The sequence below is a fragment of the Anabrus simplex genome, chromosome 4 (assembly GCF_040414725.1).
Source record: "Anabrus simplex isolate iqAnaSimp1 chromosome 4, ASM4041472v1, whole genome shotgun sequence".
NCBI lineage: Eukaryota > Metazoa > Arthropoda > Insecta > Orthoptera > Tettigoniidae > Anabrus > Anabrus simplex.
In genome coordinates, this window is record NC_090268.1 from 76,517,757 (window position 1) to 76,535,414 (window position 17,658).

Consider the following 17,658-nt stretch of genomic DNA (forward strand, 5'->3'; position numbering starts at 1 on the left):
GGAGAAGAATTCACTCATGGTATCCTCTGCCTGTCGTAAGAGGCGACTAAAAGGGGCAACCAAGGGATGATCAACTTAGAACCATGAAACTACTTGTGATTAGTACCATCACGCGGGGAACACCATGGGTCGCTTTTACTTGCGCGTAGTACCACTATGTTAGGTACCAAATAGGTTTGTGATTAGTAGCAAACGAGGGATCGACGGCTTTTACAGCACATGTGATTAGTAGCACTATATCAGCGACACCATAGGATGAAGGAACCCGTGGTTCTAGCTTGCCTATGATTAATACGCACTATATGTGGAACACCACGAGATGGTACGAGTTCCTGTGATTAGTACACTTAAGTGATGGACACCATAGGTTTGCGTTACCTGTCAATGGCGCCGCAATATGTGAAACACCCTAGGTCTGTAATACATGTGTGAATTTCATTACCTGTGAGTAGTACCATAATGTGTGGAATACCGCGAGTCTACGCTACTCTTGATTAGTACCGCAACATGACAAATACCATGGTTCTACTTTTCTAGCGATGATCTGGATTTTGGACCCGTTTCGACAACACGCATAATCGATTCAGCATCGTACTATAGAAGCAGTCCCTTGGTCCGTAATACTATTGTTTTGTACCAGTTTCTGTGCATGTGAGGCACCGTGGGTCGGATCCACTGATCGTTTTAAATTCATATCCATCCCTTCATTCATTCTTCGTCCTCACGCTTTGAATTCTGGACAGTGGAGGATATTGGACTTTTAATTTGTCATCTCACTTCATCCCATTTCGTACCGCCACGAACCTGCTACGCAAGCGTAGCAGGGGGAGAGGTGATACTCCCACGTGGCGCGTCCCAGGTGGCGGATAGGGGGGTCCTAACCGGCTTGCCGGCGGACTTGAGGGAAATAAAATACCTCTCGCGGACCAAACACACACCCCCTGTGGGTGGGGGAGGCTGACGAATAATACACCCACGGTATCCCCTGCCTGTCGTGAGAGGCGACTAAAAGGGGCGACCAAGGGTTGATTGTATTAGAACCATGAAAATACTTGTGATTAGTACCACCACGCGGAGAACACCAAGGGTTGCTTTTACTTGTGCGTAGTACCACTACATTAGGTACGAAATTGGTTTGTGATCAGTAGCACACTGGAGCACCGCGCGGTCGGCTTTTGCAGTACCTGTGATTAGTACCACCATATGAGCAGGACCATGGGATGATAGCTACCATGGTTCTGCCTTGCCCATGATTAGTACCCACTATATGAGGAACACCACGGGATAGGGAGAGGTGCCTGTGGTTAGTACTCTTATGTGATGAACACCATAGGTTTGCGTTGCCTGTAAATGGCGCCGCAAAGTGAGAAAAACATAGGTCTGTATTATGTCGAATTTCATAAGCTCTGAGTAGTACAATAATGTGTGGAATGCCGCAAGTGTCTGCTACTTTTGATTAGTACCGCAACAGAACAAATACCATGGTTCTATTCTGATAGCGATCAGTACCGTTATGAGGGGCGGATAACTGCGATTTAGGACCCCCTTTTGACTGCACGCATAATCGATTCCGTGTTATGCTATAGCAGTAGTCCCTTGGTCAGTAATACTATTTTGTCACGTCTGTTTATGTGAATGTGAGACATTGCGGGTCGCAACCACTGATTGTTTTAAATTCATGTCCATCCATTCATTCTTCGTTCTCACGTTTTTGAATTCTGGTCAGTGGAGAATTTTAGACTTTTATTATGTCATTCCATTTCGTCTCATTTCGTACCATTAGGGGCCGATGACCTAGATGTTAGGCCCCTTTAAACAACAAGCATCATCATCATCAATCATTTCGTACCATTAGGGGCCGATGACCTCGGTGTTAGGCCCCTTTAAACAACAAACATCAATCAAACATCAAAAACCGTCATGGGTGGTTTCAGAGTAAAATGTTCCAGAGCTTTAATTCTCTCATTCGGATTTCCGGGAGGGAATGCTTTGAATAAAATAAAGCTATGAGAAATACGACAATGAATATAGGTACGTGGGATAGGAAATAATTATATCAGCAAGCAAAATAGTAGAACGTGATCCAAAAAATGCAGTGACTCATGACATACGTACTAGAACTGAGCGAAACAAATGGATGTGTACATTTTTGACCTGTTGTTCGTTCTTTGGTGTTTCTGTAGTCATTGAATTCATTGACTGTATCCTGAGTTGCTTTTGTGTGTGTAGTTCGGATGTTGGGGGTTTTGGGGCCATCGGCTTGACCTACAAATGGCGCCATGTTTTAAACCAGTTTCCAATGTCTTTGACTGGCGTTTCGTCTTGGTCACAGCAAAGCACCTTACACATGGCAACGTCATCGAAGGCAACATAATTTTTCTCATAATACATATCTTGCGAATATTTATGGCGAAAAAAATGTGTGTTAAACCAGCCTCCATTTTCTTGGTCGTAGATCATGATAGGTGGAGCTTCCTTGTGACATGGCATAGGAATATTGTGGGCTGGACCAGCTGCCATATTTTTGGACGTACAAATTTCTACATATTTCTTTTGATTTATCGGAACTCTTTATCTCCCCTGTGGGTGTCGTCAAGGAATGCATTATCTGTACCCCCCTGCATGTCATAAAAGGCTACCAAGGCGGGAATCCCTCTTAGTAGTTGTTCGAGCTAGATAATCTGTACTCACTCTCACGTCTTCTAAGCCTATGAACAAAACCAGGAGTCTATGCTTTCCGTGTAGTGGAGAAATGTATATAATTATCTTTATAAAGTAGACTTACGTTCCTCGATAACGACTACATGGTAAGAAAAAATTCAAGACGCTTTTAGTGTTTGGGTAGAATGCGTATATCACCGGGAGTATTTAACTTAAGATTATGTTTAATGTCTCAACTGACAGATAAAAGGGGAGGCTATCTGTTGCAATAAATAAATAAATAAATAAATAAATAAATAAATAAATAAATAAATAAATAAATAAATAAATAAAAAAAAATAAATAAGAAAATCTGAAACGTAGTTTTCATGAAATAGTAAGGCAAAATTTGTGCTAAATATGTGACGTCACACGCATACTCTGTTACAAGATGGCGCTGTGTTGACTCGTGCGCTCAGTTGGAGGTTAGCTGTCGTTGTGAATAGAATAACAAATTTAACAATGGAAAAGAAGGATTGACGTCTCCACATAATATTTGTATTTTATTTCTAAAAAATAAGTCTAAGAAACGCTCAAAACCTTGCGGCCGTTACAATTTACAATAATGACCGCCTACCGACAGTTTTTCCTTGTGTAACACTTCTTTCTTCATCGCTAGCCTGGTTCACAGTTTGTCTAGCATCTTGAGGACCAGATTGAAACCGCTGACACCTTGGAACTATTCCACAATGCCCCCCTATGGGCGAGGGTGGTAGAATAATATCCACGGCATCCCCTGACTATCGTAAGAGGCGACTAAAGGGGGCCCCAGGGCATCTCAACTTGAGAGCGTTTGGCGACCATGGGCCCTAAGCTGAGTCCCGGCATTGCTTCAATTTACTTGTGCCAGGCTCCTCACTTTCATCTATCCTATCCGACCTCCCTGCGTCAACTCTTGTTCCTTTCCGACCCCGACGTTATTACGTAGCGAGGCCTAGGGAGTCTTTCATTTTCACGCCCTTCGTGGCCCTTATCTTCCTTCGGCCGGTATTTTCATTTTTCGAAATATCGGATCCCTCCCTTTCTTCTCTCCGATGTTAGTCGAGGATGGTTGCCCAGTTGCACTTCCTCTTAAAGAAATAATCACCACCACCACTATTCCACAATGATTACTAGAGCCCGAATTCGTGGCAAAATGCCTTTTATTACCGGGTTACATACATACATACATACATACATACATACATACATACATACATACATATATACATGACTTACATATCTCAATAACAGTAATTGATTACAATGATATTTTAGATGAATACTGTACAAATAAAAAAATTGTATGTGGTTAAGTGTAAGAGAGGGCCAAGAGCCCTAATTTTGCCACTTAATAAAGACACAAATGAATGAATGAATAAATAAATAAATAAATAAATAAATAAATAAATAAATAAATAAATAAATAAATAAATAAATAAATAAATAAATAAATAAATAAATAAATAAATAAATAAATAAATACATACATACATACATACATACATGCATACATACATACATACATACATACATACATACATACATACATACATACATACATACATACATACATTTTCACCGCAATGGTTACGGGTCATGGAAAATTAAGAGCTTATTTTCATCGTTTTAAAATTTCCATGTAATGCCAATCATTGTGAATTACTTGAGAGAAAGAAGCATTTTAATTAAAAATATTTTAGGTACAGATTCATGGCCAGTGAGCAAAAATAGGTTTGTCAAAACTTATTTTAAACAGTTCGTATGTTTCATGAAATCAATTGCATTTGAACAATTGTGAAAAAAGGGTAATGTTTTGCTTTATTATTTTGTTTGCTTATGTACATAATAACAGCCATCGAATTAGGAATGTAGGCCTATCTCACATGTACTTAGAAAATTAAGTTAAATTTGTAATATGATTACTCAAACATGCACTATTACTGCCATGTCATGAGCATGCTGTGAATGATAAATAAATAAATAAGGGAGTGAAATGCGTCGTTGCCGGCCATCTGCAACATAACATATTGGATTCAGCAAGAGAATCCAACTAGCCTCTTTCACTCCAACTCCAGCACGTAACCTGCACGAGGTGTCCCTGCTAAACTGAGCAACCCAGTGGAGGTTGGGTAACCAATCCCAGCGGAAACTGGGTCAGTGAACCGATCAGTGCTGGGGGCTTCAGGGCTTACAACCCTGATAGTTAAAAACTTGTTACCTTCGGGTGACCTAACCTAATCACTTGTGTGATAGACTGTATCAAACATGAAGTACAAACTTAATGAACATAATACCTCAGGTGGTAGACGATCCACAAGTAGGTCATCGGATTCTGGGGGACCTACACCTTCATGTGACCCAGTCGGATCTAAACGAAACTTGAAACGAAATATTACGTATCTAGCCACAATCAATATAAACTCCTTGATCAAGACCGGAAAGCTTAAGCATACACTTGATGTACTGAACGACAAGAACATCAGTATAGCAGCTCTCCAAGAGACTAGGTTTCCGGACGAAGAAGCCATAGAGTCTCAAGGATATAGAATATATAAAGGGAAACCTGGTAATAGAGTAATGGAAAATGTACCATTCCTTGGGACTGGTTTCGCAGTACACCATCTACTGGTTAAAAGCATACTTGACTTTTCATCACCAAACGATAGAACATCGGTGCTTTCCTTCAGATGCAAGAATAGGGGATACTCAATGATTAACTTCCACGCTCCTACCAATGACTCTAACAGGAAAAACCCAGAAATGACAAACCAGTACTGGGATGCCCTTGAAGAAACCCTTGATAAAGTACCAAATCATCATACGACTATATTGTTAGGAGATTTCAATGCCCAGATCGGTAGAGAACAGAAATACCGAAAGATTGTCGGAAGATATCCTGCCCATAAGAGAACCAACAAAAATGGGGAACGCTTAATCAGTGTCTGCACCAAGTATGGATTACTTTTGATGTCTACAGCTTTCAAACACCTTCCCAGAAAGGCAATGACATGGCGATGCCCAAATAGCATGATGGGTGAATTCCAAATTGACCACGTAGCAATAGACAAGCTGCACCACAGGGATATTATGAATGTCAAAGTGATACGAGGAGCCAACATTGACTCTGATCACTACCTGTCTCTGGTTAAAACGAACCTGAAACCACTAATAAAGACCACGGGTATGTTAGCAAAAAACACGAAGATCCCTAGGTTTGATATCACCAAACTCAAAGAAGACAGCACTAGTTACCAAGAGAGGCTGATTCATAATACCAACAGGATTAACACATCTACAAAATGGGATCAACTTAGGGATGCCATAACAGTAGCGGCTCAGGAAACAATCCCCAATAGACCTAAAGGGAACAAGCATCCGTGGTGGTCCAGCGAATGTGATAAAGCTATAGAAGCTAGGCGGCTAGCGTGGATCAAATGGAATGTACATAAGAACGAAGCTAATTTACAAGCCTTCATTGCACAGAGGAAAACTACGTCGAGCATCATAAGAGGGGCCAAGAGGAAGCACAACCAGGAACTGATTAAGCAAGCAGAGGAGGATTTTGTAAGGAACAACTCTAGAGATCTATACAAGGGCCTCAAGCAACAAACAACCCAATTCGCTTCCCCTGCTTTACATCTCCAGAGACCAGATGGATCGCTGTGTCTTAATGACAGCGATTGTACCAAGACCCTAGCTAACTACTTCAAAGGACTCTTAAATGCAGAAGAACCTATTGAACGTCTCCAAGTTACAGAACCAACTAACCCCAATACTGAGTTTATCCCTCCTCCAACGTATGAAGAAGTCAGAGATGTAATTAAATTACTCAAGAACAATAAAGCTTCTGGAGAAGACGGGATAGTAGCAGAAATGCTAAAACATGCCGGAGAACACACCTTCAGGAGCATACATAAAGTAATTCTGGACATATGGACTAGTGAGAGGCCCCCAGATGATTGGACGTCAGCCATTATCCATCCAATCCACAAGAAGGGAAGCAAAACAGATCCCAGTAACTACAGAGGAATATCACTCCTTGCTGTTACCTATAAGATATTTTCCAAAATTCTGGAACGCCATGTCACAAGACAGTTGGATAAAGAGTTAGGAGAATATCAAGCAGGGTTCAGAGCATCGAGGTCCTGTACCGAGCAGATACAAAATCTGAAGACCATCCTTCAATACAGCAAATCAAGAGCTCGACAATGGGTAGCTATATTTGTCGACTTCCAGAAAGCATACGACTCAGTAGATAGAATTACTCTTTACAATACATTAAGAGAACTAGGACTTAACGACAAGATCAACAGGCTGGTGCAAGCAACCTTGCACAATACCACAGCCAGAGTAAAGTTTAGAGGACAACTCTCGGAGAGTTTCGCCATTAAAACAGGGGTGAGACAAGGAGATGGCATCTCATGTATATTATTTAACTGCGTTCTGGAAAAGATAATTAGAGAGTGGATGAGATTCCTTCCAGAGAACACTGGATTACGGATGGGGATTAAAGCAGACAACCTGAGGATACCATGCCTAGCCTTTGCAGACTATCTGACTTTATTGGCAAATGACATACAGGAGGCTACTACTCAGCTCCAAACACTGCACTCAATAGCGGCTAAAACGGGTCTTTTGATCAACATAGGAAAGACCGAGTTTGTTACTAACATCAAAGATGCCCCTGGAAAGATGAGAGTCAGTGATAATATCTACATCAAGAGAGTCAAAAGTGTAAAGTACCTTGGGGAATGGTTCTCAGAGGACCTCAGCGAAACAATGGCTCTTGAACACAGGAGACTCAAACTAGATAAGGCTTACCATGCCTGTAGAAAGCTGTATGCTTCAAAAAATCTGTCGATGAATGTCAAACTAAGACACTACAATGCAGTAATCAGACCGTCAGTCCTCTATGCAGCAGAGTGTCTATATTTAACTAAGAAGACCCCACTAAGAGCCCTCGAGGTACAAGAAAGAAAGTTCCTGAGACGGATAGTGGGACCAAGAATTTTACCAGATGGAAGCCGATGGTATCAACCAAATCGTGAGCTATATAAACACCAAGAAAATCTCATAGATGCCATCAGAAGAAGGCGACTGGCTTTTTACGGACACCTATCCAGAATGGACTCAAATAGATTATCTCATAGGATCTTCAAGGCTGCTAACAAGGGCAAAGCTACTGGGTTCGTGTGGATGAAGCAAGTGGAGAAGGACCTTTCGGAACTCCACATAAATCAAAACGACATAGCTGATCGGAGTAACTATCATACAACTCTTAAAACTAAATCCTTTGTAACATCCCTCACAGAAGTTACCCACAGACCAAAAGACGAGACCAGGAAATGGTCTGAGGAACGTAAGATTGAATTTAGCCGGAAAATGAAGGACTACTGGGCCATCAGGAAAGCTCGAGGTACCAACAAGAAAACAGCTGCCAAACCAGCCGCTAAGAACACCAATTGTGGCAAACAACGACGATGACTTCAAGAAACAGCTAAAACACAAGCACCGTGGTCCATAGATGGCCCTAACGAATTAAAAAAAAAAAAAAATACACACATACATTACACCTTCATCATAGACTGTTGATATTGTTATTTTATCTCAGTCTGCAGAAGATCTGGAGAAATTGATGAATTGTATAGTGAAGTACAAGGAGTACAAGATGAGAACAAACAAATCGAAGACAAAAGTAATGGAGTGCAGTCGAACGGATTCAGATGATGCAGGAAATATTCGCTTATGAAATGAAGTTTGAAAGGAAATAAATTAATATTATTATTTGGATTGTAGAATAATGATGGCAGAAGTAAGTAAGACATAATGATGGCAGAAGTAAGGAAGACATAAAATGCAGAAATTTGCTCACTTTGTACATTGATAAAGGAATAAGAAAGATGTTTCTGAAGAGTTTCGTTTGGAGGGTGGCATTGCATGGAAGTGTAACAAGGACAATAACTAGCTCAGAAAGAAAGAAAGAAAGAAAGAAAGAGACAGAAAGAGAATCCACTACCTTTGGGTGGGGGACGCAGATGAAGAATGCACCCACGGTATACCCTGCCTGTCGTAAGAGGCGAATAAAAGGGGCCCCAGAGGCTGCCAACTTGGGAGCCTGGGTTGGCGACCACGGGTCCCTTAGCTAAGTCCCGGCATTGCTTACACTTACTTGTGCCAGGCCACGAACCTACTACGCTGGCGTAGCAGGGGGAGAGGTGATACTCCCACGTGGCGCGTCCCAGGTGTCGGATAGGGGGGTCCTAACCGGCTTGCCGGCGGACTTGAGGGGAAATAACATACCTCTCGCGGACCAAACACACTACCGCCTACGGGTGGGGGACGCACATGCAGAATACACTCGTGGTATCCCCTGCCTGTCGTAAGAGGCGACCACAAGGGGCGACCAAGGGATGATTGAATTAGAACCATGAAACTACTCTTGATTCGTACCATCATGCGGGGAACCCCATGGGTTGCATGTACTTGCGAGTAGTACCACTAAATTGGTACGAAATAGGTTTGTGATTAGTAGTAGTAAAGAGCACCGGGCGAGTTGGCCGTGCGCGTAGAGGCGCGCGGCTGTGAGCTTGCATCCGGGAGATAGTAGGTTCGAATCCCACTATCGGCAGCCCTGAAAATGGTTTTCCGTGGTTTCCCATTTTCACACCAGGCAAATGCTGGGGCTGTACCTTAATTAAGGCCACGGCCACTTCCTTCCAACTCCTAGGCCTTTCCTGTCCCATCGTCGCCATAAGACCTATCTGTGTCGGTGCGACGTAAAGCCCCTAGCAAAAAAAAAAAAAAAAAGTAGTAAAGAGGCTGGCCTGGGCGTTTCCAGTACCCGTGCGTCGTACCCATGTGAGCAACACCGCGGGTCTGGGCGTAGCCTGTGAGTTGTACCGCTATATGAGCGGCACCGTGGGTCTGCGTTGCCTGTGATTGGTACCAACTATGTGAGGAACACCACGAGAATACCGGCGCCCGTGATTAGTACACCCAGGTGGGGAACCTTATCGGTTTGCGTTGGCTCTGAGTGGCGCCATTGTGTGAGAAACACCATAGGTCTGCGTTCCCTGTACGAAGTGCAATGCTTGTGAGTAGTACCATCTTCTGTGGAACACCGTGAGTCTTCGCTACTTTTGGGTTAGTACCCCAACATGACAAATGCCATGGTTCTACTTTACTCGCGACATGTACGATTCTGTGGGGCCTTAGACGTGGATTTTGCACCCCTTTAGACATCAAGCATCATTGTGCTTTATAAGTGGTCCCTTGGTCAGTAATAATAATATTTACGATCTTTTTTTTTTGAGTCTGATCCACTGGTTTTTTGTTGTTGAGTTCATGTCCATCCATTCATTCTTCATGACATTTTTTATTTTATTTTGGTCAGTGGATGAATTTGAACTTTTTGTTATTTCATTTCGTACCATTAGGGGCCGATGACCTCGATGTTAGGCTTCTTTAAACAACAAGCATCATCATCATCATCATCATCATCATCATCATCATCATCACCACCACCACTTGTGCCAGGCTCCTCACTTTCATCTATCCTGTCCGACCTCCCTTGGTCAACTTTTGTTCTTTTTCGACCCCGACGGTATTCGAGCATTCGAGGCCTAGGGCGTCTTTCATTTTCACGCCCTTCGTGGCCCTTGCCTTTCTTCGTCCGTTACTTCAATTTTTCTAAGTGACTGATCCCTTCTTTTTCTTCTTTATTCTCCCACTATCGGCAGCCCTGAAGATGGTTTTCCCTGGTTTCCCATTTTCACACCAGGCAAATGCTGGGGCTGTACCTTAATTAAGGTCACGGCCGCTTCCTTCCAACTCCTAGGCCTTTCCTATCCCATCGTCGCCATAAGACCTATCTGTGTCGGTGCGACGTAAAGCCCCTAGCAAAAAAAAAATCTTCTTTATTCTCTCTCTACCCCCTGTGGGTGGGGGACGTAGACGAAAAATACACCAACGGGTATCCCCTGCCTGTCGTAAGAGGCGACTAAAAGGGGCGACCAAGGGATGATTGAATTAGAACCACGAAACTACTTGTGATTAGTACCATCACGCGGGGAACACCATGGGTCGCCTTTACTTGCGAGTAGCACCACTATGTTAGGTACACAATAGGTTTGTGATTAGTAGCAGCAGAGAGCGGTTCACTGTGGGTTTCCAGTACCTGTGATTACTACCACTATATTCGGAAAATCACGGGCTTACGTTGCCTGTGATTTGTACGAGTACCATTATGTGATAAACACCACGGGTCTGGGCGTTGCCTGTGATTCGTACCCACTATACGGCGCCCGCGATTAGTACACCTGGGTGAGGAACACTATGGGTTTGCGTTGCCTACGAGTGGCGCCATTATGTGAGAAACACCTGAGGTCCGCATTATCTGTACAACGTACAATACTTGTGAGTAGTGGCATAATGTTTGGATCACGGGAGTTTACGCTGCCTTTGATTAGTACCGCAACTTGAGAAATACTATGGTTCTACTTTACTAGCGATAAGTGCCATTACGAGAGACCGTTGACCTGGATATGAACCCCTTTAGACAACAAGCAGGATTGTGCCTGGGAAGTAGTCCCTTGGTCAGTAATATTGTTTCTAGGAAGGTGAGGCATTGTGGGTCGGATCCACAGATTGTTTTAAATTAATATTCATCCATTCATTCTTCATCATCACGTTTCGAATTCTGGTCAGTGGATGAGTTTTGTACTTTTAAATTGTCATTGCATTTCGTCTCATTTCGTACCATTAGGGGCCGATGACCTAGATGTTAGGCTCTTTTAAACAACAACAATCATCATCATCATCATCATCAAGAAAGAGAATAGAAGCTTTTGAAATGTGGTGTTACAGAAGGATACTGAAGTTAAGATGCGTAGACCGAATCAGGAATGAAGAGGTAATTAATAGAATTGATGAGAGAACGACTGGTAGATATCCAGACCTGTTCGCGTAAGATTTATAACGAGATGAGGAAGTAGAAAAAATGTAAAATGTAGGGGTTCCGTGGAATTAACTTTTCCAGAAGAGGTGCGTTTATTACGAAAGCCAGGGACGCTCAAACCTGTCCCCAGAAGTACATTTACTTTCATAATCTAACGAAATGTAGCAGGCGCCATTCTTCATTGCTAGAATAGCTACTAGCATTGATAATGGCCAACATACAATCAGATATGACGTAATTTCCATCAATGATGAGAATTACATTCCATTATCAACCAGCGCCGATTTAAAGCACAGGTAAATGGAATAACAGAGGTAATGAATCAACAACAGAGACAGTTACTGACTGGGATTTGTGACATTAAATGCACTGCTGTCTCGATAACAAATTAGTATGTGGTCATTAGCCACATGTCAACACCAATAGCTTTGTAACTATCCGGCATGCTAAATTAATTTAGCTTACTTCCACCAACCCACGCAGAGGTAAAAATGCAGTCCGTATAACCCAATTTTGTAACATTATAAGGAAGTAGAAATTAATTAAATCGTACTTGGAATGAGTGTCAGAGGAGAGATCTGTTCAACGCAATGTCCAGGGGCCACCATCCCACCCCTAGAATTACATTTACTTGTATAACCTAATAAAGCGCACTACACGCAATTTTCCATAGCTCCTGTAGCTACCTGCATTCCTAATGAGTAATGACCAACGTAAAATGACACGTGACGTCATTCCCGTCAATCTTGATCATTAGATTCCGTTACCAACCTCGGTAGAATAAAAGCACAGAAGTAAATAAACGACAGTCGTTTCGCGCGTATGTTTATGTATTGAAAGTTGAGTAACGAGGGAGATAGTATTGATAAAAGACCAATGGTCTTGCCCAGATCCTACCCTATTCAGTCCAGACCAATGGCGTTTCCACAGGAAACTAGAGGCCTATAGCCGCTTCGCGACTCAAACCTGGGGGCTTACGCCCCCAAATACCCTTTACTTGTTCCCATATCATTGGTCTCCTCCAGGCCCTACTCTAACATATCTAGACCAATGATCTTTTCCAGCCCCTATCTTAACCAATCCAGACCAATGGTCTTGTCCAGGCCTTGCTCTAACTAGTACAGACCAATGGTCTTGTCCAGGCCTTGCTCTAACTAGTACAGACCAATGGTCTTGTCCAGGCCTTGCTCTAACTAGTACAGACCAATGGTCTTGTCCTAAGTAGGTCCAGGCTCTCTGGCTCCAATCTGTGGGCTTAGTTCCTGAGTAGACAAGTATGCACTCTTGTGCACCGCCAGACTACGTCCTCCGCGAGAAGGCAGCGAGAAGTAAACAAAAGTCAGTCGTTCCACGCATATATGAATGTGTTGAAAGTTACAATCTCTGTCCTTAGAACGCGCACCCTTTGAGAGAGGCCGCGGTCATTGCACTTTGTCTTAGTTCCCAAGTAAACAGGTTGGCAGACGGTCATACCGCGCGTAGATTTCGGCGATGCAAGTGGTGACCCATTGTACTCATGTTGCGCCAACAAGACTGGAGAAATGATGTTCTTAAAATGCTGTTGAAATGGTAATAGTCCATGTGATGACGATGACACTGAGCTGTATCAGTATAATAGTTTAAAGGATATTATGTTCTAACCATAAAAACTTGATTATCTTTGAACAATTTTACATTAATAAAAAAATGACTAATGTAAATTGACTACTACGAACGTTCATAACATAGGTACCAAGTATTAATCTATGATTGTGGAAGAAAATACTTGTGAAATCAGGTAAAATAACTTATAGCTACTAACGAATTTGCTTGTAGTACAAGCAAATATGTTAGTTCTTTGAGGAACTGCCTTCTACAAGCTACAACTTCAAACACTTATAATGCAAGACTTATAGCGATTATGGAATAGAGCCCTGTTGTGTTCTTTGCTTTCAATTGAGAATCTGTGGTTTCCGACTACTTTCCTACAGGTGTCGCTTTTGTACTTCATCTTCTTTGGTAGTCTACCTGTTGTCACTCCACTAATTCTATCTCATTTCGCGTGTTGGGCTGATATAACCTCCTTGCAGTGAAGGATTTTGTTTGGAAATATAGTGGTCTCCTGTGCTTCACATGTGAATTATTTTATCTCTAATAAAGACCTGAGCTCTAATATTACTAACACACAATTAGCTTATATTTCACGCACAGATTCACAGCTTGGTACTTGTCTATGATCCCTTCACTCAACCGTTGTGTATGCGCTACAACACTACACATTCTGTCGTATTTTGGAAGTTATAGCGTGGATGATCAGCGAGGAAGGAATTGCATGATATCAGCCAACAAAAATCTGACATACCTACAGTATCGTAGAGAAGTGTCTTGAAAAAGAGTAAAATCATACCAAGAAAATAAGAGAGAAAATAGACTGAGAGCAAGGCTGATTAAAAGTCACAAGATGGAAGAAAATGAAATCGGTGGGGTGCAGAAACTAAAACATGATTTGGAAAATAAAAGAAAAGTGGAAGATACAATTGAAGAATTAAATGAGGAAAGTGACACTTTAGAGAACAATCTGGAAGAAGACAAAAAGGAAGAAAATATTCATCAGTTTAATGAAAACCTTGAAATTTGTAAGGGTAACACAGATGCAGAAAGATATGACGAAATTAAGAAATTAGACAATAACCTGAAAGAAGCCAACAAGAAAGATATAAATCATGAGAAGCTTGAGAAAATTAGTACTGCAGGAGAGGAATTAAGTGGTGAAACTGAGAAGAGAAACGTGGAAGAAGCCAATAACAGAGACCAAACCATCACTCAGCTGAAGGAGGTCATTGACAAGTTAAAGAGTGGATCAGGTAATGAAATGAGTGAAGACATTGAGAAACTGAAGAATAGTCTGGAAGAAGTCATCAAGAAGGATAAGATCATCGCTAAGCTTAATGAAGAGATTGAGAACTTGAAGAGGAGTACTAACAAAGAATCAGGTGGTGAAGTTGGAAAACTGAAGAAGAACCTCGAAGAATCTGTTAAGAAAGATGAAACAATTGCCAAGTTGGACGAAGAGATAGAAATGTTAAAGAAAAAAATAGACAACGAAATGCACCAGGAAGTTGAGAAACTGATCGGTGAGGCTAATAAGAAAGATGAAACGATCACTCGGCTTAAAATGGAGATTGAGATGTTAAAAGGTGGTGTAGACAGGACAATAGGTGAGGAAATTGAGAAGGTAAAGAGTTATTTAGAAGAAGCAGGAGAGAAATCTGACACAATTACTAAACTCAATGAGGAAATTGAGACATTAAGGAGTGCTGCAGACAGAAAAACAAAAGATGAAATAGATATGTTGCTCGAGGGAGCCAAAAAGAAAGATGAGACTATAAATCAGCTGCATGAGGAAATTGAAAGACTAAAAAGTAGTGCAGATAAAGAAATGAGTGAAGAAATTATGAGGTTAAAGAGTAAGCTGGAGGAAGCCAATAAGAAAGATGAGATAATAATTGAGTTGAAAAAGGAGATAGAGAAGTTGAAGACCACCGGAACTGCTCAGGGAGATACGAGTTCTGAGATTGAAAATATTAAAGCTAGATTGGTGGAGGTACATCAAGAAGTAGAGGACATTGAAAAGTTAAAGACAAGCCTGGAACAGTTATCAACTATAGCTGAAATGAAAGTTGAGAATCATGTCCTGAAGAGCTATGGAGATGTCTTGTAAATGGTAGCAAGAGAAACAAGATTACTGCCTGAAGAAGTCGTTTTTAAAATATCAACACTCTTTCATTTCAGGTTAAATGTTATCTAAATTTGTATACAATATTCGAATTTGTCAAAATATCTATTAAAACACTAGCCACTTGAAGTTATCTCTGTCATGATGATTGCCAGTCGCAGTTATTCACTAATTGATCATGCAATAAATTATTCATAATGTAACATTACAAAACAAGGTTATGTTTTTAGACCTGTCAAGGGGGAGAGTGCGTGGCGTCGCAACGGAAGAAACCTGTCAAAGTGGTGAAAGGCGGCTGGAGTGCCTGGAAGACAGAAGCATGTGCTTCAGGCTGTATTGAGAAATCCAAAGGTAAGTCTAACTTAAGCTACAAATGTAACCTACAGTGCGAACGGGAAATTAGACTGAGATTTCGACTGTAATTTCCTGCTTCATGTAAAAAACGTGAAATATAACTCTGTGAACTCCATCAGTGTGCAAGTGATATGTAGTGCTGGTGTGTATTTCTTTTTTTGTTTTGCTAGTTGCTTTACGTCGCACCGACACAGATAGGTCTTATGGCGACGATGGAACAGGAAAAGGGCTAGGAGTGGGAAGGAAGCGGCCGTGGCCTTAATTAAGGTACAGCCCCAGCATTTGCCTGGTGTGAAAATGGGAAACCACAGAAAACCATTTTCAGGGCTGCCGACAGTGGGGTTCGAACCTACTATCTCCCGAATACTGGATACTGGCCGCACTTAAGCGACTGCAGCTATCGAGCTCGGTAGGTGTGTATTTGTAATAAGTATAGGCTAAGACTAGGTAACCTATATGATAGGTACCTTTTGGGGAGGAGGCGGGTAGTCCCAGGGAGAAATCTAGGTCCTCTTACTCATCCGTTTCTTAGGGTTTAGCCGATGAGTCTGAAAATCTCTAGTTTACTGCACTGGCCGGTGGGGGTGGGGGACGAAAATCTGAGCTGGAGGCGGTATTTTCCTCTAAGCCAGAGCTAAAACCCCCTCTTTCCTGTGTGAATTGTGATTTTATAGTAATTTAGTTAGTGTGAGGGGTAACCAAGCTACCGAAGAAACGGGCATTTTCAGGCTCAATTTTGATATAATTTAATGAGGTGGAGTATGAATTTGGAATAGGCCGAAAAAGGCTTAAACCGGATAATAAATGAGCCAAGAGTCGGGATGTTTGAGCCGTGTGTTCGGCTTCTTGGTTCTTATGACCTGGTCGGTTGACTAAGCTCGCAGGATTCTAGACCTGGTCATCGTATTCCACTATACGCCTAGATGAGAAAGGGCTCCAATCAAACGTTTTAACGACGGGGTGGAGCAAAATATTCGTACAATATATCAACATAACTATATTTTTATCCTTACATGATATAATGAACCCCATAGCCCTCCTGCTGGCTGTAAGTGTTAAGGCGTCAAGTCTATGTGGTTCGACAACGTGGTTAACCGATTCGAGTCCCGTTGATGGAAACAAAATTCACCATCAGAATTTCTATAGATTCGTGAGGGATGCTCTTCGTGTTATTTTAAGAACGACCGAGCTCGATAGCTGCAGTCGCTTAAATGCGGCCAGTATCCAGTATTCGGGAGATAGTAGGTTCGAACCCCACTGTCGGCAGCCCTGAAGATGGTTTTCCGTGGTTTCCCATTTTCACACCAGGCAAATGCTGGAGCTGTACTTTAATTAAGACCAGGGCTGCTTCCTTCCCATTCCTAGCCCTTTCCTATCCCATCGTCGCCTTAAGACCTGTCTGTGTCGGTGCGACGTAATGCCACTAGCAAAAAAAAAAAAAAAGATCTTAATTCTCTGAAATTATTTACGACTTAGGCCTACTTACTTATCGTGTTCTATTAGTACCAGGAATGTCCGAGCACGTGTTCGGCTTGCCTGGTGCAGGTCTTTCTACCTGACTCCCGTGGGCGGCCTGCGCGTCTGGATGTGGGATTATAATAACGACGTAGGGAGAGATGAAACCCGGTTTCGGCACGTAGCCTACTCCTCTCGAACAATACCAAGGGGTCTGCTCAATGCTTTACGTCGCCATCCGATGGCCGAATCACCATCAACAGCATCGTATCCACTCACTTCATTTGAACACAGCGAAAAGGTTCGGATTTGAATCCAGGCTTTTGGCATGCAATCTAGTGATTGGAAACTACCACCAACTTTCCTACCCTGCTGGTCAACATTCTGATGATGAGTTTCTTCATCCAGGCTAAGTGGCTCAGACGGCTCAGACGGTTGAGATGTTGGTCTTCCGACTCCAACTTGGCAGGTTCGATCCTGGCTCAGTCCAGTGGTA

At 42.2% G+C, this 17,658-nt stretch overlaps 1 protein-coding gene across 1 annotated transcript in view; it reads left to right on the plus strand.

The window, feature by feature from the left end:
• The window catches only part of LOC136872175 (A disintegrin and metalloproteinase with thrombospondin motifs adt-1-like), a 188,654-nt gene that overhangs the window by 132,513 nt on the left and 38,483 nt on the right, over positions 1 to 17,658 (plus strand). The window contains exon 13 of the mRNA XM_067146013.2: positions 15,584 to 15,704. Coding sequence (XP_067002114.1) covers positions 15,584 to 15,704 — 121 coding nt within the window. The remainder of the gene's footprint in view (positions 1 to 15,583; positions 15,705 to 17,658) is intronic.